Source organism: Pseudophryne corroboree, chromosome 4 (assembly GCF_028390025.1).
Source record: "Pseudophryne corroboree isolate aPseCor3 chromosome 4, aPseCor3.hap2, whole genome shotgun sequence".
NCBI classification, from domain to species: Eukaryota; Metazoa; Chordata; class Amphibia; order Anura; family Myobatrachidae; genus Pseudophryne; species Pseudophryne corroboree.
The window spans coordinates 509,390,348-509,415,191 of NC_086447.1; the positions used below are offsets into that span (position 1 = coordinate 509,390,348).

At 42.6% G+C, this 24,844-nt stretch overlaps 1 protein-coding gene across 1 annotated transcript in view; it reads right to left on the minus strand.

The window, feature by feature from the left end:
* Nucleotides 1-24,844, minus strand: part of ROS1 (ROS proto-oncogene 1, receptor tyrosine kinase) — a 311,501-nt gene that overhangs the window by 216,837 nt on the left and 69,820 nt on the right. The window contains 4 exon segments of the mRNA XM_063919336.1: nucleotides 6,789-6,980; nucleotides 7,545-7,744; nucleotides 18,811-18,865; nucleotides 19,720-19,970. Of these exon segments, the coding sequence (XP_063775406.1) occupies nucleotides 6,789-6,980; nucleotides 7,545-7,744; nucleotides 18,811-18,865; nucleotides 19,720-19,970 (698 nt within the window).

The following is a 24,844-nucleotide window of genomic DNA, read 5'->3' on the forward strand; positions in this document are numbered from 1 at the left end:
GCAAGAATGCTCGTGTAACTAGATGGTTTCTAGCGTTGCAGGACTTTAAGTTTACTGTCGAACATAGACCGGGAACACAATTGGCCAACGCAGATGCATTGTCTCGCATCTTCTGTTTGGGGGCTACAAGTGTTCCGGCCCCTAGGTCGAAACAGGGGAGGGGGATATGTGACAAGAACACTGGGATAGTGTTTGAGGGCAGGTATATTTGTCCCAGGTTCTTGTCTTACATGTTTTAGAAAATGTTAACTTCTAGGAAAAATGCTTTTTGTTTTGTCTGAACCTTTTCAGTTTGCTGTAAAAGCTGGGTAAAGGCTCTGAGAGAGAGATAAGGCGAGTTCTAGACATTGGGCCCAGTTCGGGTCTTTGGCCTCACAGAGGGCTAATCAGGGTTTCAGCTGTGTAAGAGTGATATAGTGCTTCTAACCTGATTAGTATGGGCAGACTGCCTGGGAAGGCTGCAGGATCTGTGTGTGAGAGACACGCTTTCTGATGCAAGTAAGCTATACAGTATGTACTGAAGAACTCTGTGTTTTGTTTAGTGACAGTTAGGAACATCTTATGTTTAGTTAGTGCCGGACAGGCAAGGTATTTTTATTTTGGGGTTTGTTTTATTTTCTGTTTCAATAAAACTGGCCGGGGTCAGTTGTACCAGAAACTGGACTTGTGTTGTTCCTCAGCTGCTGCGTGCTGCCATATTCCCCAGGAAAAGGCACCTTGCACCCCTACAGTGTTACAATATATATATATATATGGAAGAACAAACATTTTAAACAAATACTTTTATATTCAAAGCTACATACAGTACTCATTAGAAGTATTCTGTCATGAGAACAGCAGAACAAAGATGAGACATATAGGAGGAAAAGTAATATCCTGTATTGGCATGATTCCAGCGAGTCTAACCCGATGTTTTAAAGCAGCAATATTTTAAAGGCAAAACCTATTATCACTTTAAAATGATGGCCCACAGCGTACCCATTAAATTTTGAAAACTGCCTCTTATTGTACTTCATGAGTGGGCAATTTTGGGGAATGGATTTTGGTGCTTGGTGTTCTTATAGAGCAGTAGATTTGTCACATGTATGGCCAGCAATAAATTGTAATATATAATTAATATCATCCCATGTAGTATTTACTATCATATGTAAATTTGTTGTTACAGTGATGTAACTCGCATGCTTCAAACACTCTCGCCATGTACTCATACTGAATATTATGGATAAAATGAAAAAAGGGTGGGAGAAGTAGGAGATGAGGGTGGTTTTGCCTTGTAAATAATTGTTGCTCTAAAAATACAGACATTCTCGCACAAACTCCCGCACCTCCTACTTCTCACACCCTATTACATTTACCCCTATGATGGGGTTACATAGAAACATAGAATTTGACGGCAGATAAGAACCACTTGGCCCATCTAGTCTGCCGCTTTTTTATTTTATCCTTTAGGCAATCTCAACCCTTTTTTAACCTTAATTCTTTGTAAGGATATTCATATGCCTGTCCCAAGCATGTTTAAATTGCCCTACAGTCTTAGCCTCTACCACCTCTGATGGGAGGCTATTCCACTTATCCACTACCCTTTCTGTGAAGTAATTTTTCCTTAAATTTCCCCTGAACCTCCAGTCTCAATGTATGCCCTCGAGTTCTAATACTTCTTTTCCTTTGAAGAATGTTTCCCTCCTGAACTTTGTTAAGACCCTTGATATATTTGAAAGTTTCTATCATGTCCCCCCTTTCCCTTCTCTCCTCCAAACTATACATGTTAAGATCTTTTAGCCTTTCCGGGTAAGTTTTGTGATGTAGGCCATGCACCATTTTAGTTGCCCTTCTTTGTACACTCTCTAATGTATTTATATCCTTCTGGAGATAGGGTCTCCAGAACTGGACACAGTATTCCTGATGGGGCCGTACCAATGACCTATACAGTGGCATTATCACTTCTTTTTTCCTGCTACTGATTCCTCTCCCTATGCAACCAAGCATCTGACTTGCCTTTCTCATTGCTTTGTTGCATTGCTTTCCTGCCTTCAAGTCACTTGAAATAGTGACTCCTAAATCTCTTTCCTCCTCAGTAGTTTCCATTATAGTACCCTTGATACTATACTTAGCCTTTGGGTTTTTGAGACCTAAGTGCATGATTTTGCATTTTTTAGCATTAAACTGTAGTTGCCACGTTCTTGACCATTTCTCAAGCCTACCTAGGTCATTAATCATTTGTTTGACCCCTCCCGGTGTGTCTACCCTGTTGCATATCTTTGTATCATCTGCAAAAAGGCATATCTTCCCTTCAATACCATCTGCAATGTCACCAACAAAGATATTAAAGAGAACTGGACCAAGTACAGATCCACGGGGTACTCCACTGGTAACATTTCCCTCCATAGATTGCACTCCATTAACTACGACTGTCTGTTTCCTGTCCTGCAACCAGGTTCTTATCCATTTAACTGATTTATAATCCACCCCCAGGCTTTCAAGTTTATTTAGCAGTCTGCGATGTGGGACAGTGTCAAATGCCTTACTAAAGTCTAGATATGCTACATCTACAGCCCCCCCTTGATCTATTATTTTCATCACAGAGTCAAAAAAGTCAATAAGATTTGTTTGGCATGATCTCCCACCAGTAAATCCATGCTGTTTTGGATCCTGTAAGTTGTTTGATTTAAGATATTCCACTACTCTTTCTTTTAATAGTTTTTCCATTACTTTCCCTACTACTGATGTAAGGCTTACTGGTCTGTAGTTACTTGCTTCTTCCTTGCTTCCACTTTTGTGCAGTGGAACTACATTTGCTCTTTTCCAGTCCTCTGGAATAGCACCTGTATTTAGTGACTGGTTAAATAATTCTGTTAAAGGTGTAACCAGCACATCTTTTAGCTCTTTGAGTATCCTTGGGTGTATCCCATCTGGTCCCATTGATTTATCCACTTTTAGTTTTGAAAGTTCTGTTAGGACCTTCTCCTCTGTAAATGTATTTTCATCTACCTTATTTTTATGAATGTCCTTGCAACTTAACTGTGGCCCCATCCCTTCTTCTGTAGTAAATACTGAGCAAAAATAATTATTTAGGTGACCTGCTATTGCCTTGTCTCCCTCCACCAAATGCCCACTCTCTGTCTTAAGTCTTATTATTCCTCCATTTGATTTTCTCCTTTCACTTATATACTTAAAAAAAGTTTTGCCCCCTTTATCTACTGACTGGGCCATTTTCTCCTCAGCTTCTGCCTTTGCACGTCTGATCACTTTCTTAGCATCCTTCCGTCTGTCCAGATACACCTCTTTGTCGTTATTATTTTGAGTCTGTTTGTATTTCCTAAAAGCCATCTTTTTTGCTTTCACACTAGTTGATACTTCTTTTGTGAACCACACTGGCTTCCTTTTCCTGGTGCTTTTCCTAATCATTTTGATACAAAGGTCTGTTGCACTTAGCATTGCACTTTTCAGTTTTTTCCACCTCTCCTGCACTCCTTCCAAGTTCCTCCAGTCTGCCAATGAATCACTTAAACATCTCCCCATTTTTGCAAAGTCAGCATTTCTAAAATCCAACACCTTTGTTTTTGTGTGACAGGAGTTGGATCCTGTCTTTATACTAAACCATACTGCTTGATGATCACTGGATCCCAGGTGCTCACCCACATATATATCAAATATCCTATCACCATTTGTAAGAATTAGATCTAATATTGAGTCTTTGCGAGTGGGCTCCCTCACCAATTGCTTGAGAGATGCTCCCTGTAAGGAATGTAAAAATTTGCCACTTGTAGCTGAACTTGCAAAAGACCCCTCCCAATTTACATCAGGTAAATTAAAGTCTCCCATGATTATGACTTCTCCCTTAAAAGCCATTTTAGAGATGTCCAACAATAGGTTCCTGTCCAAATCTTGCCCCTGGCCTGGTGGTCTATAGATCACCCCAATGCGAATAATGTCCTTCTTCCCAGTTTCTATGGTGACCCAAAGGGCCTCAGTTTTGGCTTCAATATTTTGTATTAAAGTAGCATTTATGCTTTTTTTCACATACATTGCTACCCCTCCTCCTATTCTTCCTATTCTATCTTTCCTAAATAAATTGTATCCTGGTATAGCTAAGTCCCAGTCATGATTCTCATTGCACCAAGACTCTGTAATTGCCACAAAATCCAGGTTATCCCTTGTCATTATTGCAATTAGCTCTGGAATTTTGTCTCCTAAGCTCCTAGCATTTGCACACATAGCTTTAAGAATTTTGTCTGTACATTTGCTATTAGTAGCCATGTCCAGAGCGTACAAAATAAATGACAAGTTTAAAGTTGAAATTACCTGTTTGGGGATGTTGCTCAGTATTTGTTTTCTTTTACTAATTGGTAATCATACTGTGTCCTTTACACCATGACTACACCTTACTAAATATAAAGATATAGTACACCTGACCACAATGGTAAATGTTCAAAGGAGGTAAACACCAGTCAGTATGCAATAATAAAATGTTTCACCGAGCAACTTCCCCACACATGCAATGACAATTACAAGAAATCATTACATCAAGAAACATACATAAGTTTGCCTAAGAGAGAACTGTAGTGAGCAGATTGGGGATGCCTTTTCATAGGTTTTTAAAATCAGATAATATGCATAAGATGAATTACATACTTTTGAGGCATTAAAGCAGTCCTTTTGTGGTAGTGTTGGTGTGTTGATGTTTCCCTTCTGTTTTCCTTCGGTTTAACGCAGGTATAACGCTATTTTTATAATAACACTTTTATGTCAGCACTTCTATGGAAGCACGACCAGCCGATGGCTATCCAGCCGTATCAGAAATATGTGTTTACAGGGTATGATATACAGTATTTGTCCATATGATATCTTAAACCCAACAATTTTTCTTTTCTTATCTCAGATTGATAACATCATGATGTAATGCATGTAACTACTGGATTACAGGGATGCTAATACATGATGGTCATTGAATAGTGGCAGCCTTTGCAACATGACATGACTATGGGGGGTGATTCCGAGTTGATCGTAGCTGTGCTAAATTTAGCACAGCTATGATCATCTTCCCAGGCATGCGGGGGGACACCCAGCACAGGACTAGTTCGCCCCGTGTGTCAGTCCGGCATCCCCTACACAAGTACAAAAGCATCGCACAGCTGCGATGCTTTTGTACTTGAAGAGTAACTCCCGGCCAGCGCAGCACCTGCAGCTGGGCGGGAGTTACCCGTCGCTGCCCCTGGTCGCAGCGGCTGCGTGTGACGTCACGCAGCCACTGCGGCACGCCCCCTGCACAGTCCGGCAATGGCTGCGTTGGCCGGACCGCGCCCTGAAAACGGCAGCTAAATGCCGCCATGCCGCCCCCTCCTGCCCAGCAAACGCCTCTGTCTGTCAATCAGGCAGAGGCGATCGCTAGGTAAGGATGGCCATCGGCCATCTGGCATGTGCCAGCGCACTACGATGCCGGCGCATGCGCAGTTCTGACCCAATCGCTGCGCTGCGAACAACTGCAGCGTGCGATCGGGTCAGAATGACCCCCTATATGCAGCCAGTAAAGAGCTTAATGAGCTTCCAGAATTGTGACCACAGAAGTCCCATGTCATTAGCAGAATGTTGTGTGTACTAGGCAATATTCTACATCTCAAAAATGTAATTCTGTTCAAATGGAAAGGGAAAACTTCCCCAGGAAGTACAGAGCAACAAGCCGCAGAGTGGGGGTGGATGGGAAAGCGCAGACAGCTGGGCAAGGCAATTTGGCCACATGTGTGTGTACATGCAGGGTTATGCACAGGGGCGTAGGCAGAACTTTGTGGGCCCCATAGCAACACTTTGAAGGGGCCCCTGTCCCAATGCTTCTAGAGAGACACCTCTCTGTAGCAGTTGTTCATTGTATGCCCCATAATAGTGCCCTAGTTCATTTACTGAACTATACTAGTGCCTTAGTTCATTTTATGCCCAATAGTACTGCCCCATGTTTATTTTATAAACTGTAGTTTGTCACATTGTAGGGCTGCCAATACATATTATGCAATACCGTACTCATAATTCCCCTTACTATATACTGTACAGTGTCCCTAGTTCATGATAGGCCACACTATACTGCCTCTACCTGATATTGTGCCACATTACAATGCCCCAATTCATATTACTGTATGTAACATTATAATGAACTCCAGTTAATTTTATTCCACTGTACAGTGAGCAGGTCCAGGGGTGTAACTAGATATATTGTAAGTCGAAAGGCACAAGTTTATCGGGCCCCAATGGTGGAAAATGTATACAACACATGTAACTTTGACAGGGAAGATGGGCCCCTCTCAGTTCTGGGCCCCATAGCAGCTGCACTCCCTGTACCTATGGTAGCTACACCCTTGGTTATACAGTGTGCTGCTGACATATCCCTTCATTAACCAGTACTGGGAGGAGAGGGGGGTTATTTGGTTTATCATAGGAATGGAGGATAATACATATTTTACTGAATGATAAAGTACATCAGTAACTAAGTCATAGCAATGGGTAAGCTATGACAGTGTCAGTGGGCAGCTTTAGTGATATCGGAGATGTGCCGAAAGGTTTTATTTATTATTATCCTTTATTTATATGGCATTACAAGGGTTCCGCAGAGCCCAATTACAGAGTACATAAATGAATAATCAAAACAGGAAAACAGCAACTTACAGATGATGACAGTATAGGACAAGTACAGGGTAAAGAAACATAGTTACATCAGCAGATGACACTGGAATTAGTATCAGGTGGCAGAAGACTGCTGGATTTGGTGCAGTTGCAGATGATTAAAGTAAGAAAAAGGATAAGCACATGAGGGAAGAGGGCCCTGCTCGTGAGAGCTTACATTCTAAAGGTTTTAGGATCTTCTCTTTTTGTTCCAGGTCAGTAAAGAGAAGCTGGGTCCCATTTTGTTCCGAACATACAGCCACATAAATATGTCTGGCAATCCAGTCTGCTGTCATACTCTGACTGCAGGAGAGACGTTTATCTTCCAATACCTACAAATAACACAAACATTCATTCTGAAAGTTTACACTGGAATCCAAAGATAATAATAAACAAAAAATAATACTTTTACATATAATATCAAGTACCTATTATTTTTGCATGTGAAAACCTTGCTTTTTGTAAGTGTATATGGAAATGTATTAAGCAAATGGCATAATGTGTTCTCATGTATTGTTCAGACTTTTAACAATTCCCACTTTAATGTCATTGTGTTCTGTGATGCATTTATCTCATCTGGAGTAGGCAGGCATCAAGATGATCTCTTTTGTAGCTACATTAAAAAAGGTTACAGTTAATGAATATCACACTTAACTTAATCTGTTGAGTGGTTTCTCATCATACAAAACAGATTTTAAAGAGTTTCTATTATTTTTCAATGGTATTCATTTGTGTGTTTTATTGTTTTGTTCTTTATTATGTAATGGACTATTGTAATAGTTATATCTGTGGAATACAAGTACTTACTGTGCTTTTTCATGTACTGCAAAGCTGACATTTAACAAATGCCTAGACCCATACTTTGCTATTATATGATTCATAATAAACACAAGTACCAGGATACTTGAACGGCTCTTTATATCTCTCCATATCATCTTATCATTAAGTAGGTAGTAGACTTTTCCATCATGGCCTATGTAGGAAGCCATCTTTATGTTCTCATCTGTAAAATTCCATAACGCTGCATTTCTGACCACATCATGAAAAGTTATTTGCTTTGAGGAAATACTGAAAACAACTGGAGCAGGATGAACCCCTGCAACGAGAAAGGTAAACCCTCACAGACACTACAAAAGGTATTAAAGAGTTAATAAGCCTATGGGCCATATTCAATTAGCAGTGATAACGGACTTTTCACGTGAAAAGTCCGGTTTTCGGGTGAAAAACCGGACTTTTCACGTGAAATGCAATTACAGCCTATTCAATTATCCTGGAAAATTTATCGGTGATCATGTTTTCACTAATTTCACTTCACCTTCTCTGAAGCAGGTGAAAAGTTGGGAAAAGTCACTATTTTAAGGTAAAAATGTTTGGATATGGTACAGAACTCCTGGGACACCCCCCTTTATGACTAATTAGGCACGTTGAAGTTTTTAATTATTTTTAATTGGCCAATAATGACATGTCATTTTTGGGGTGAAAAAGTAAAAAGTGATGGAAATTGGGGTTCAAGGTATGGGACAGGTATATTGGGGTGCTTTATGAGTGGGACAGGTGTTTTTTAGGCTTGCAGATGGGAGTAATCGGTCTGTTTCCACTTTTTTTTAAAGTACCCTAAAATAACCCAAATATATACTTATACCCATTTTCATGTACCCCAAATTTAATGAGAGCATTTATTTTGCTCAAAAAAACTTGCTTTCTATCATTTTTTTGCATTTTAAAAAAAATGCATATAACCGCCATTTCACACAATTTAAGTCCCCAAAAACTCTCTAATGTGATCTCTAACACACTTCTCTTCTGTTTTCCTATGTTAGTTTAGCATTTTTTGGGGTACAGGCTGATTTCCCCATTTTCACCTGCACTTTTCACTGCAAGAATTTTCATGTGAAACCCGGTCGGAATTGAATAGGTCGAAAAATGGAGCGTTTTCGCTGCAATTTTCGGCCGATTGCCGCAAAAAAATTTCGGGCGAAAAATTGCCGCAAATTTGCGGATAATTGAATACCCTAGTATAACTGAAATACTGTAGTGACAAGTTTATGCCAACAAGGCATGGGCAGTATCAAGGAAGGCATTGGAGCAGACAACAACTTTTTTGGATACCCCAAGAGAATAAACATCAGAGCGAGGTAGCCCAACATTAGTACTTCTCTCACTGTATTTGTAGACTAGTATGTGTGACAGCTAAGGCTGCTGGTACGGTTATTGGAAATAATGCATTGGTGTGTAACGGAATCATTGAACTGTTATTATACTTTATATTGCAATTGTCTAAGTACCTCTTGCACCCTCATTGCAGAACGCATGATCTGCAGGCAGGACCAGTGCAGCTGAGCAGTTCTCTATCACAGAAAGCACTTTAGCCATATTGACCCGGCTTATGGCTAGAGTTTCCCCTATGATTGATTACTTGGAGTCAGTGCTGTGGACAGAATCTGGTGCTCAAGGGATTATGGTCATATGTCACCTTTGGGTAGGGCAGACTAACAGCTACACAGCTTAACACTTTAGGTAGAAAATGTTATATTTTACACAATACCTCTCCCCTTCCGTCATTTCACTTTAGCTTATCTTTAAAAATAACCCACACAGTTGTTAACAATAAATGTTACGATGTTATTTATAACCATTTAAAAGGGGACACTTAATTAATGGGACCCTGTATCCAATAGATTATCTAAAAATTTCAAGATGATTTGAATGATTTGACTGATGAGAGTCCCCATTTTCTTGAGCTAGCCACAGGCATCAACGCCCACAAAGGTGTGGTTTGTCTAAAAGTAATGTGGTCTTAAAACAGTGAGGAAATGTTAAACCATTCAACAGTATATTGTCCGTCACTGGCAACATTTGTGATACTGAGCTTTAAATGTAGTGTTGGACTAGCCTACTGGCGCACAAGAGAAATTTCTGGTGGGCCCACCCCATCTCTAGAGGCCAGGTTCCAGACTATGCACTCAAATTATACATTGTTACTCTACAAGTGAGTCAGTTACCTGGCGAAGTAGGACTACTGAAAAATATGGGTTCTAAGTTTACAGTGGGTAGTCATGACACAACTCTGCCCCCTCCTCTTGTTGGCTGTGGGCTTTAACATAATGAACACAGTTCCCTTCAGTGATGGAAATGGCATTGCAGCTGTGCATGTATTCACTAACCTACACTTAAGACATCCCAGTGATGAGAGCTGAGATGGTTGTTTTTATGTTGTTGTTTTTATGTTGTTGTTGTTGTTGTTGTTGTTGTTGTTGTTGTTGTTGTTGTTTTTTACAATGGCATGTTTTTTGCCTTTACTGGACCTAAGGCAATTCTCATTGAGTTTTAGATACAGGTCAGCAAGTACTGGAGTACACTATAACATGTATATATATATATATATATATATATATCCACACACCACTCGGCGGCACTTCGGACAAATAAAATGAAGACTACAAAGTCATCTTGGATTAAATCGACGTTTCAGTGCTCGGCGGCACTTTTATCAAGATTATCAGACAGCATAAGAAACCATTGTGTATACACCATATATATAGCATCAGTGAAACCACACATTGCACGTCAGGTCCCACCCCACTACCAATCAATGTGGTGTCGGGCGTGGCGTGCAGACAGCTGAATCAAGTTCACAATTACAAGAAATGCACATTATAAACATCACAGTGATCAAAAATGTATAAATCATAGGAATATGATCGATCATTCTATATTTAATTGCTGTTAAGCTATGTTTAGCAGTAGCTTAACAGCAATTAAATATAGAATGATCGATCATATTCCTGTCCTTAGTAGAGGAGGTGATAGAAAAAAACTGCTGTTACAGCGGGAGACACAGTGGATTGAAAGGCTTGGTACACTTTCCCCTCGAGGGTTAAATGAATCACTAGGGTTACACTGTTTCTTGTGATAATAAGATTGTTGCATCTTTAATACATTATTATAGATGGACACACAGCATGTTACTTTATAAGCTATCTCCAGGCAAGGAATTGTCTTAGACTATGGAGTGTTTATTAGCACAGGCATTCCGTTCTGTTGGATATGTAGCTACTTTTGTATATAGCTACATGAGGAAATACTTGTTCTAAAAAGTCTAGTGCTTGTTGTTGGTTTTTAATATGGTCATTTTTTTTCACCTTTTTTATCTAGATGTTTTTTTCACATGTATGTGTGAGTTCTGTGATTTATACATTTTTGATCACTGTGATGTTTATAATGTGCATTTCTTGTAATTGTGAACTTGATTCAGCTGTCTGCACGCCACGCCCGACACCACATTGATTGGTAGTGGGGTGGGACCTGACGTGCAATGTGTGGTTTCACTGATGCTATATATATTGTATACACAATGGTTTCTTATGCTGTCTGATAATCTTGATAAAAGTGCCGCCGAGCACTGAAACGTCGATTTAATCCAAGATGACTTTGTAGTCTTCATTTTATTTGTCCGGAGTGCCGCCGAGTGGTGTGTGGATATTGTGGGCCGTTGCAACACGGCCGTCACGGAGGGCACCTGGCAAGTTTCTACACTGGGACAATAGGAGTGCCGGATCTGGTGGATGTATATATATATATATATATATATATATATATAAAAACATACATATATATACAGGTTGAGTATCCCATATCCAAAATGCTTGGGACCAGAAGTATTTTGGATATCGGATTTTTCCGTATTTTGGAATAATTGCATACCATAATGAGATATCATGGCGTTGGGACCCAAGTCTAAGCACAGAATGCATTTATGATTCCTATACACATTGGTGGTCATTCCGAGTTGTTCGCTCGGTAATTTTCTTCGCATCGCAGCGATTTTCCGCTAACTGCGCATGCGCAATGTTCGCACTGCGACTGCGCCAAGTAAATTTGCTATGCAGTTAGGTATTTTACTCACGGCATTACGAGGTTTTTTCTTCGTTCTGGAGATCGGAGTGTGATTGACAGGAAGTGGGTGTTTCTGGGCGGAAACTGGCCGTTTTATGGTAGTGTGTGAAAAAACGCTACCGTTTCTGGGAAAAACGCGTGAGTGGCTGGAGAAACGGAGGAGTGTCTGGGCGAACGCTAGGTGTGTTTGTGACGTCAAACCAGGAACGACAAGCACTGAACTGATCGCACTGGAAGAGTAAGTCTCGAGCTACTCAGAAACTGCAAAAAAATTTCTATTCCCAATTTTGAGAACCTTTCGTTCGCAATTTTGATAAGCTAAGATTCACTCCCAGTAGGCGGCAGCTTAGCGTGTGCAATGCTGCTAAAAGCAGCTTGCGAGCGAACAACTCGGAATGAGGGCCATTAAACACACAACCTGAAGGTAATTTTAGCTAATATTTTTAATAACTTTGTGCATTAACCAAAGTTTGTGTACATACACACAATTCATTTATGTTTCATATATACCTTATACACACATCCTGAAGGTCATTTAACACAACATTTTTAATAACTATGTGTATTAAACAAAGTTTGTGTACATTGAGCCATCTGAAAACAAAGGTTTCACCATCTCACTCTCACTCAAAAAATTCCATATTTCGGAATATTCGGAAATGGGATATCAACCTGTGTGTGTGTATATATATATATATATATATATATACACCATAAATTATATATGTTAAGGTGCCCATAACATGCACCCCTCTAGCGGCTGACCACACCCTTTAATCATGTACACATATCACTGCATTCTCCTGGTGGCCCCTTTATGCCCCAGTCCACCATTATCTAAATGTATGTTGTTGCTGTTACTAGCAGCAAAACTGTTTTCTTAGTCCTGTACTTCATTATTTTCAAATAAGATGTAGTACCTGAAATAAATGCTTCTTCCATTTCAGAAAATGGTCCAGGTCTAACAGAGGTTTAAGCTTGCACCTAAAAGGCAAAACAAAAACTTCCTATGCACATTTTCCTAGGACATTAAATATATTTCCCATTGTTTTAAACAGGTATCATAGCCATTATGGCATTCTATCTGCTGCAGTGAAAGAGAAATAGAAGATGCTTGATCATGTAATAGCAAGAGGGAATATTAATATAAAAACTGCCAAAGAAGAATTAAAAATTTTAAAAGCTCAAGTCATAAATGCTGAACAAGCGCTGTGTGAATAGCAAAAAAAAACCAAAAAACATTGATTTCATCCAGGCATTCATTACATGTAATTCTGTAACATATTTAAGAGTAAGTAGAATGTTTAGATTAATAGTTCAACAAAACATTGAGGCCTATGGGGGGTATACAATTACTTTCCACTATTTTTTTAGGCAAATGGGGATTCGCTCTGTGCAAAAGCAGGGCTGTTTTTTCACCTAGGCGAAACAGTCACCAGGAGCAAAAAACATGTGAATCGGCAAATCCACGTTTTTTCACCTGTGCCAGCGAAAATGTATTCTGTTTTCGCCAATTTTGAGTCATTTTTCGCATATGCCTTTTCACTAAAAAAAAAGAAGTGATAAGGCATTGGCAAAAACACCTTAAAAACAGGTGGAAACGGCCCGCAATTGCATACTAAAGGGGGTAAATTCCATAGTTCCAAAATTACCAGAGCTAATTAAACACTAGAGATGTGCGGCGGGCACAATTCGTGTTTTGTGTTTTTGTTTTGATTCTGATTCCATGCTCGTGTTTTGGATCTGGAATGGTTTTGCCAAAACCACCCTTTCGTGTATTGGTTTTGGATGTGTATGATTTATGAAAAAAACATAAAAACAGCTAAAATCACAGAATTTGGGGGTAATTTTGATCCTACAGTATTATTAACCTCAATAGCATTCATTTCCTCTCATTTCCAGTCTATTCTGAACACTGAACACCTCACAATATTGTTTTTAGGCCAAAAGGTTGCACGGAGGTGGCTGTATGACTAAGCTAAGCGACACAAGTGGGCGGCAGAAACACCTGGCCCTCTAGGAGTGGCACTGCAGTTGCAGACAGGATGGCACTTAAAAACACTAGGCCCCAAACAGCACATAATGCAAAGAAGAAAAGAGGTGCAATGAAGTAGCTGGATGGATAAGCTAAGCGACACAAGTGTGCGACATAAACACCTGGCCCATCTAGGAGCGGCACTGCAGTGGCAGACAGGATGGCAGACTTAAAACTAATCCCTAAACAGCACATCATGCAAAGAAGTAATGGTGGATACCGGACGCACGTCTAACACCAACATAGCTGTCAAGGCCTCAGTTATACGCTTTGCAACAGGATGACTGCTGTCATATTTAATCTTTCTCACAAAGGACTGTTGGACAGTCATTTGCATAGTTAAAGTAGTACAAGTGGTCTTCCGACTTCCCCTCTGGCGTGACGATCGACTCCCAGCAGCAACAACAGCAGCGGCAGCAGCAGTAGGAGGAAGTGGTTCTTGACCTTTCCCTATTTTATCCTCCAAATTTTTGTTCTTCATGATTTTTCTGGAGTTATATAACGTAATGCAAAGGAGAGAGTACCTCTACACCACACAGGGCAAATCCTGTAAAAATTATTTGGATTAAATAATAATAACCCTTTTATTTGGAGTAAATAATATACAGCACAGGACAGCACCACTGAACTTATATGGCAGCATCACTGGACTGGACTTATACGGCAGTACCACTGGACTGGATTTATACGGCAGTGTCACTGGAATTTTATGGCAGCATCAGTGGAATTATATGGCAGTACCACTGCACTGGATTTATACGGTAGTACCACTGGATTTATATGCCAGTACCACTGGAATTATACGGCAGTATCACTGAAATTATATGGCAGTATCACTGGACATATACGGCAGTACCACTGGACATATACAGCAGTATCACTGGACATATACAGCAGGACCACTGGACTGGATTTATATACGCCAGTAGTACCACTGGATATATACGGCAATACCACTGGACATATACAGCAGTATCACTGGAAATATACGGCAGTATCACTGGACTGGATTTATATGCCACTACCACTGGATCTATATGGCAGTACTACAGGACATATACGGTAGTATCTCTGGAATTATATGGCAGTACCACTGGATATATATGCAGTATCACTGTATTTATACGGCAGTACCACTGGACATATACAGCAGTATCACTGGACTTACACGGCAGTATCACTGGACATATACGGCAGTATCACTGCACTGGATTTATACAGCAGTACCACTGGATTTATATGGCAGTACCCCTGGACATATACAGCAGTATCACTGGAATTATATGGCAGTACCACTGTACATATACGGCAGTATTACTGGATATATATGGGAGTACCACTGGACATATATGGCAGTATCACTGGACTTATTCGGCAGTATCAATGGACTGGATTTATACGCCAGTACCACTGGATTTATATGGCAGTATCAATGGAATGGATTTAGACGGCAGTACCACTGGATTTATATGGCAGTATCACTGGACTTATACGGCAGTATCACTGGACTGGATTTATACGGCAGTACCTCAGGATTTATATGCTAGTACCACTGGAATTATACGGCAGTATCACTGAACTGAATTTATACGGCAGTACCACTGGACATATATTGCAGTACCACTGGACATATACGTCAGTATCACTGGACATATACGGCAGCATCACTGGACTGGATTTATACGGCAGTACCTCAGGATTTATATGGCAGTATCACTGGACTTATACGGCAGTATCACTGGACTGGATTTATACACCAGTACCACTGGACATATACGGCAGTATCATTGGACTTATATGCCAGTACCAATAGATTTATACAGCAGTACCATTGGACATATACGGCAGTATCACTGGACTCGATTTTTATGCCAGTACCGCTGGATTTGTATGGCAGTATCACTGGACTTATATGGCAGTATCACTGGACATATACGTCAGTATCACTGGACATATACGGCAGTACCACTGGACTTATACAGCAGCACAGGGACACCACCACTGGACTGATGCAGCACAACACAGCACCACTGCAATGGACTGGACTTATACAGCAGCACTGGACATATGGCAGCAGAGGACACCACCACTGTGACTTAACTGATGCAGCATAAGACACCACCACTGGACTGATGCAGCACAACACAGCACCACTGGACTGGACTTATACAGCAGCACTGGACACCACCACTGGACTGATGCTGCACAACATAGCACCACTGGACTGGACTTATACAGCAGCACTGGACATAGGCAGCAGAGGACACCACCACTGTGATTAGACTGATGCAGCACAAGACACTACCACTGTACTGATGCAGGACAACACAGCACCACTGCACTGGACTTATACAGCTACACTGGACATATGGCAGCAGAGGGCACCACCACTGTAACTGGACTGATGCAGCATAAGACACCACCACTGGACTGATGCAGCACAACACAGCACCACTGGACTGGACATCAGGGCCGGACTGGGACTAAAAATAGGCCCTGGCATTTTTGAAGTACACAGGCCCACCTCTGTGACTCCTCCCCTTACTATTCCTGACTCCTCCCACTTATTAGTCTATGTTCTTACAAATATAATTAATATTCTAACAACATACAGGCGTACATCACTCTCTATTAAAATATACACAACCAGTGGTTGAAGTGGAAATTTTTAAGTGGGGGTATGGAAATGTGAGGATTGTAATTAAGTGCGCGCCGAAGGCGCGCGCGTTCCGGAAAAGGTGCGTGGCCACTCAAAGGGGGCGTGGTCACTCAAAAGGGTGTGTGGTCTTCAGTGTAATTTACCACACCATACACCCCTTATACGCATTATGCACCACAATAGTAGGACCCCTTACTATCTAGTACTGCTGCCCCTTTCACATTATACCACACAGTATGAGACAAAATTCACATTACAGAACCCGGTATGAGTCGAAATTTACATTATATGCCCCCGATAGTGCAGTGCCAGGTATACAAATGCCCCCACAGTGCCAGGTATACAAATGCCCCCACAGTGCCAGGTACACAGATGCCCCCACAGTGCCAGGTAAACAATTGCCCCCACAGTGCCAGGTAAACAATTGCCCCCACAGTGCCAGGTACACAAATGCCCCCACAGTGCCAGATCCACAAATGCCCCCCACAGTGCCAGGTATACAAATGCCCCCACAGTGCCATGTATACAAATGCCCCCACAGTGCCAGGTATACAAATGCCCCCTCAGTGCCAGGTATACAAATGCCCCCACAGTGCCAGGTATACAGATGCCCCCACAGTGCCAGGTATACAGATGACGCCACAGTGCCAGGTATACAATTGCCCCCACGGTGCCAGGTCCACAAATGCCCCCACAGTGCCAGATCCACAAATGCCCCCCACAGTGCCAGGTATACAAATGCCCCACAGTGCCAGCCAATTGCCCCCACAGTGCCAGGTATACAATTGCCCCACAGTGCCAGCCAATTGCCCCCACAGTGCCAGGTATACAATTGCCCCCACAGCAGCCAGTGCTGCAGCTGCTTACCGCTGCTGCACAGCTGCTGTTGCTGCTGCTGCTGCTCCTCCTCCTCCGGGCTGTGAGGGACGGGGGTGAGAACGCCAGGCGCCCGCCAGCACGGCTGTGTCTGGCGCGGCAGCGTATAGCGTTCAAACCAGCCGCCGGTTCGTGAGCCAATCAGAGCTCGCGGACCGGCGGCTTCTGATTGGCTGCCGGTCCGCGAGCTCTGATTGGCTCACGAACCGGCGGCTGCTTTGAAGTCCGCTATACGCGCCGCACCAGACACAGCCGTGCTGGCGGGCGCCCGGCGTTCTGACCCCAGTCCCTCACAGCTCTCCAAGCCTGACAGCTGAGACGCGCTGCCGCCGGACTGAGCGGCAGCACGTCTCAGTGACCGCTGGACCGGCCCACGTGGCCATCGGCCCTTCTGGCATCTGCCAGAAGTGCCAGATGGCCAGTCCGGCCCTGCTGGACATATACAGCAGCACTGGACACCACCACTGGACTGATGCTGCACAACACAGCACCACTGGACTGGACTTATACAGCAGCACTGGACATATGGCAGCAGAGGACACCACCACTGTGACTAGACTGATGCAGCACAAGACACTACCACTGTACTGATGCAGGACAACACAGTACCACTGCACTGGACTTATACAGCTACACTGGACATATGGCAGCAGAGGACACCATCACTGTGACTGGAATGAGGCAGTATAAGACACTACACTGGACTGAGCAGTACAAGACAGCACTGGAATCGCCACCCCACTTTCCCTCCTGGCCAGACACTGAGGACGGAGACACGTCCTCTCGCTACACTCTCCAATGCCGGAGTGAAAATGGCGGCAACACGCGGCTCCTTAAATGGAATCCAAAACCTATGAGAATCCAACAGCAGGATGATGACGTTTTGCCTCCTTCTGGCTTCTGAGTCAGGCGGGAAAACCCGAGCCGGGCTCAGATCCAGTGAAGTTCGGGGGGTTCGGTTCTCATAGAACCGAACCCGATCATCTCTATTGAATAGCCCCCTATATCAGAGTTATATGTAAATCCATTTGCACCACATAAAAATGCAACTTGTCGCACTGCATACGCATGCACATCTTAAGTTCTGTATTTTGAGATAAGCATATCTGTTGCTTATATTCCAATTCCACCATTTACTTCCATGGCAGGGGTGCAAGTAGGGCACTGCCACACGGGACAAAGTTTGCAGGACACTATCTGTAATTTGAATAGTGATGGCTGTTTCTTACTCCAGAACCAGCTGCCAGTGTAGCTGGCTGGCCAAGTAGGGATTGCTTGCCCCTGAAAGTCTATGGTTTTGCCATTGATGGTGAAGAGCTAATGGTTTTGAATTTTTCTCCCCTCCAACACAGGGGGCCCACCCCCATTTTCCCGGCACCGCCCATGCAACGCCGTAACTCCATTTCCCCAGTGGCCTGACCTTTCAATTAGATTGCAGTCGCATCCATCGGGGATACAACCGCAATGTGCATGGCCGTGCAGCTGCTGGCAAACTGCGCTGCGGGACGCTGTTGTGGCCAGATCTAAATGACGCTCAATATACTAATCCTTGGAGAGAGATAAAGTTCCAACCAAGTAGCTTCTAACAGTCTTTTATCAAACATAGCCTTTAACATGGCAGTTAGGAGTCAACTGGCTGGGTCTTTCTCTCTCTCCACTTTATCTCTCTCCAAGGCTTAGTAAATAGACCCCTTACTCACTAATTCTCTCACTATGCCTAAACAGAGGCTCCTCCACAACACAGCTGGTGACTGTTACATAAAAATAAAAAAAGACAGCTGCAGCTGCGCATCAAATCCCACATGGAATGTTTGCTCAGATTAACAGGGAGAGATGGGTAGAACAGGAAATAATCCAAGGGTGTAAGAGGTACACTAGGGGGAATGGGTAAAAAACACTGAATGTTGCCCCCTCAAGGGCAGCTGGACTTATCTGCCACACCACCTACCTGATGACAGAGCTACTGTACTTCTCTGTCTACAGTATCTGTACATACATACACACTCATACGCACATATATTTATATAAAAAGCAGAATAGAGGACACTATGGGGTATGTAGACAATAGTGTATTAGAAGAAAAATACAACATTAACCCTTCAGTTGGGACAAAAAACATCTCCCAGGGTGTGTTATGGTTTTTGTGTGTTCCTGGGGGGGTGGGGGTGAAGCATGCATGATCCATTGAAATGTGTAGACATACCCGATCCACAGAATAAATGCCTCAAGTGCTAGCACATTAATGTAACAAGACAAAACATGGGTTTTGGCCTCACCCTACGTATGTACATTTCAGTCTTTACAATATTGATGTCGGTATCCAAGCAAGTCTAGGGTGACTATTATTTAGGAAATGGGGTTTTGTGCTGAGCCAAGTCTTTGCCCTGGGTGGTAGAAGCCCAGCTCCTCTTCTGACCAGAGGAGAATATAATGGGGGATATTAAATTGTTTTAAAAGTCGGTTGGGTGTCTGTTTTTTTCTCCTGTCTATTAGATAGAAAAAAACAGATACCCAACTGACTTTTCAAACAATTGAATACCCCCCCAATAAGTCACAGCATACTATAAAATTTCATAAAACATAAACTCATTACCCATTGTCTTACCTGAAATTGGAGTAAAAGGTCAGTACTCAGGCCATAGAGATTCATTGACTTTGAACATGCTGTTGTGTTGACAGTAATCCACATCATTACTGTTTTATTGTATTGTACTCTGTAGGAAACTGTAAAATTTCTCAAAGCCCCGTTGGTCATCTTTGGGTTATCCCATCTCATTTCTACCCCAATGTTCTTTATGTCAAACATGCTAGAATTATGCAAAATAAATGTCCGTAGGTTCAAAGGTGAAGAAGGGACTGTGGAGGAAGCGAGAAAGAAATTAACACATTTCCAAGAGTTTCATCATTTACAGCAGATAAAAACAGGTGAAGACCACTTAATTAGGCAGTTTAATGGAATAACAGTAATAATAACAATAATAGACATGTAGGGGGACCTGTTCTGTATAGTGATTGTCAACACCGCTGGATTTTGGTGATTTTTGAAGCGTAAATAATAGTGGTCATTTTTCTAAAACAGTATCAGGATGAATTTTCTTTTTTTTTAAATCGCCATGTTAATCCTGTGTAGAAAATCCATTTAATTTCTTTATAAATTGTTTTATATTTTTCCAAGTCTGAACTATTACAGAAATTAATGCAAGAAATTTGCTGAGTGACTAGGTTTTGGAATATCATTGTAGCACATTACTGTGTATTTCCTTTAAAAGATGTATGATTTTAGGAGATTAGTGGGTACATAGGGCCTGATTCAGATCTGTATGTAAATCTTATGGTTTACGCACAAATCTGATGGAGGGTGCACTGTGAATGTGCAGTATCCGTTCTGCGTATGTGCAGAACAGGTCCTGCGTCCTCGCACAGTGCCCCCTAAGTTGCAGCCTACCATTTGGGGGCAGGGATGGGTGGCAGCTTTGTACAAAAAAGGGGGCGTGCCACCCCGGTTTTGTAGGTGTGTGATGACAGACTTACTGGACCCGGCAGAGAAGTTCCAATGACCAGTCTGAGTAAGTTTTGGCTTACGCAGATGGCTGCGACCACCACGACTGGTGATCAGCTGCTGTGTCTTCGAATGCAGCTCTCGGATTGCTGATGCTGGCAGGGGGTGTCTTTATCCTACAGATACCTTGTGCTGCATTAGCATACTAGTTGTCACTTCCCTCTGACTTTGTAATAACGTACATATCAGAATCAAGCTCACTGTGAGTTTGTTAGTTGTAAATTTAGAAAAATGGTGTTACAAAAGCCTTTGATGAGGTGAATAAATAATCAATGCAGCCATACCCTGTGGTATTTCATATCTGTTTTGTTCTGTGAATTTCTTCAGTTTATTCATTATGATAAATAAATAAGGGTTTTACTCCAAAATTATAGGCTTACCAAACGCAATCAGGTGACCTCATCTGGTGGGTCCCTAACACTAAGGTTCAAGTCCAGGACAAGGGCATGGACATTGGGGGTCATTCAGGTGTGCTATCATGCACAAAGTATCGATGCCGATACTTTGCGCATGCGCAGGACTTGTTCTGCGACATTGGAAGCAGGATGGTAACATACTGTTAGTGACTGACAGTCTGCTGCCATTCAGGGAGTAGGGAGGGGGCAGTGACGGAGGCATGTCGATACCGATTAGGGGGTGGGAAGAGGTCAGGGATCTCTATCGCAGGACGGAGATTTCCTGGCCTCTGCGATGAGTGGCTTGCATGGCACAATAGGTGCTGCAAGCCGCCCGATGGTGGGAGAGAGATCCGATGCTGCATCCTACTGTAGAATGCAGGTCAGATCACTACTACAGCAGGAGGTGTCTACTTGTAATAGACAACCACACCTGAATGAGCCTTGTTATATCAACATGTCAAATGTTGACATTCAAAATGTCGAATGACATAATGTCAACATTGCCAGAATGCTGACACTGTGGATGTCAACAGTCAGCATGTCAACATAGCATTTTCAGGTGATTGTAGACAAATACTGTGCCTACCTTAAATGTAACACTAACCCTAACTGTAGCCTAACCCTAAATAAAAATGACTATTGATTGACATTATGGGGGTAATTCAGATCTGATCGTAGATGTGCTAAATTTAGCACATCTACGATCATTTACTCAGACATGTGGGGGGACGCCCAGCACAGGGCTAGTCTGACCCTCATGTCTGCCTGAATTAGGCCCTATGTGCATGGTGACATTGTGAATGTTGACATTTGGTCCATGTTGACATCCTGACTGTCACCATAACAACTGCATACCATAAATAAGTAGCGGTAACTGACTTAGACTTTTGGCAATAGTTGCTGTCCATAGTTTACCAATGTTACATCTGTATCAGCACAAATGTACATTAAAAAGGTAACTACTTGGATGTTCTCATAACGCAATCATTGACTGAGCATCTGTAATATCCCCACTCACACCGTTTTCTTTCCCCTCCTTTGAAGTTTTTATTGGTTTTGTTTAGTGTTTTGAGCTACCGAACACTAAGCAAAACCACCAACGACATTAAAGGCATGTGTAACAGGGAAGAAGGGGAAAGAACGTTCTTTGGTGCTGTTATATGTAACGTGTTATAGCACTTGGTGCCAGTGGGGTGTGGGATGATAGACAGTGTCTAATTAGACAGTCAATAGATAGACACCACGGGGTATATTTACTAATAATCGTGTTTTAGCCGTTTTTAAGGGTGTTTGATCTCGAATGGTATTGGGTGCATTTTACTGCAACTTTTTGAATCCTGATACGGTCATTTACTAAGCTATCGAGTTTTCAACATTCGTATTTTCCGATGTCGATGTGATTCGTAATGTCAGGCAGTGTTTTACGGGAGTGATTAGTAAAACACTGCCTGACAAAACACAAGGAATCCCGGCCGGATCTGTGAGATCCGTGCAGGGCTTCATTGTGTGCATTGTGAGCAGTGCAGAATGGATTAAAAACTGGAAAAAAAATTGCGTGGGGTCCCTCCTCCTAAGCATAACCAGCCCCGGGCTCTTTGAGCCGGTCCTGGTTGTAAAAATACAGGGGGAAAAATTACTGGGGTTCCCCTATATTTAAACAACCAGCACCGGGCTCTGCGTCTGGTCCTGGTAGCAAAAATACGGGGTCAAAAAACGTAGCAAGCCTCCCCCGCAAGCTGGTACTTGGAGAACCACAAGTACCAGCATGCGGGGGGGAAACGGGCCTGCTGGTACCTGTAGTTCTAGTACAAAAAAATACCCAAATAACAACAAAACACACACACCTTGAAAGTAACATTTTATTAAACATATATGCACACTTACATACATACATTCTTACCTATGTTGACACGAAGCACTCGGTCCTCTCCTCCAGTAGAATCCCGGGGTACCTGTAAATAAAATGATACTTACAATGAATCCGGTGTAGATTGGTCCTCTTCTTATAAGTTATAATCCAGGGATTTGTAAAAATAAGAAAAATGAAAAACCCGATCCACGCACTGAAAGGGGTTCCATGTTTACATATGGAACCCCTTTCCCCGTCTGGCGGGACCCCCCGTGACTCCTGTCAAAGAGGGTCCCTTCAGCCACTCAGGGAGCGCCACATCATGGCACTCTCCTGATTGGCTGTGCGCTCCTGCACGGTCAGTCAGGCGGTGCACTGTAGATACAATGTAGCGCAGAGGTGCACCATTATTTCCAATGGTGGGAACTTTGCGGTCTGCGGTAGACCGCGAGGTTAAGTGGGGTCACTCTTGTGGTGCTCCCTGATTGGCTGAAGGGACCCTCTTTGACATGAGTCACGGGGGGTCCCGCAAGACGGGGAAAGGGGTTCCATGTGTAAACATGGGACCTCTTTCAGTGCGTGGATCGGGTTTTTCGTTTTTTTATTTTTACAAGTCCCTGGATTATAACTTATAAGAAGAGGACCGATCTACACAGGATTCATTGTAAGTATCATTTTATTTACAGGTACCCCAGGATTCTACTGGAGAAGAGGACCGAGTGCTTCGTGTCAACATAGGTAAGTATGTATGTATGTAAGTGTGCATGTATATTTAATAAAATTTAACTTTCAAGGTGCATGTGTTTTGTTGTTATTTGGGTATTTTTTTGTAGTAGAACTACAGGTACCAGCGGGCCCGTCCCCCCCCCCCCCCCCGCATGCTGGTACTTGTGGTTCTCCAAGTACCAGCTTGCGGGGAGGCTTGCTGGGACTTGTAGTTCTGCTACGAAAAACAATATTCTATTTTTACACAAAAGGCTATCAAGCCTCCTATCCACCGCCCACGGATGGGGGGACAGCCTCGGGCTTCACCCCTGGTCCTTGGGTGGCTGGAGGGGGGACCCCTTGATTTAAGGGGTCCCCACTCCTCCAGGGTACCCCTGCCAGGAGTGACTAGTTGGGGATTTAATGCCAGGGCCGCAGGGACCAATATAAAAGTGTCCCCCGTCTGTGGCATTATCTCCCTGACTAGTGGAGCCCGGTACTGGTGTAAAAAATATGGGGGACCCCTATGCTTTTTGTCCCCCATATTTTTGGCACCAGGACCAGGTGCAGACCCCGGTGATGGTTGTTTAAATATGGGGGAACCCCTGTCAGTTTTTTCCATGTATTTTTACAACCAGGACCGGCTCAAAGAGCCCGAGGCTGGTTATGCTTAGGAGGGGGGACCCCACGCCAACATTTTTTTCCATTTTTTACAGTAAACAGAGCCTTTCCCATAGATAACCATGCACAGATCTCACTGATCCGTGCATGATTATCCAAACTCGCCTGGAAAAAGCAGGTCTATTTTTTTGCTTTTTTTAACGAATCGCAAATAAATACACCCGCAATTGAGCATTCAGAGGCTAACACCCAAATACGAATGAATAGTAAATTCCTGTGTTGTATGAACAAACAGCCGTGTTTGACCGATGGTTTATTCATTCGTATTTCTGAACTTTGCCGTCAAAACCATTACGAATAGCCCAAACACTGCCGAGATTTGTGCTTAGTAAATTCCTGTGTTGCCACTTTGAAAAAAAAAACACAAATTGGACAAACACGGATTTTTAGTAAATATACCCCCACATGTTAGACAGACATTAGGTCCACAGGGTGAATAGGTCAACATGAAAAGGTAGACAGTACAAAAGGTAGACAGGGTGAAAAGGTCGACATGAACATGGTCGACACAATAAAAAAGGTAGACACCATTTTTTTG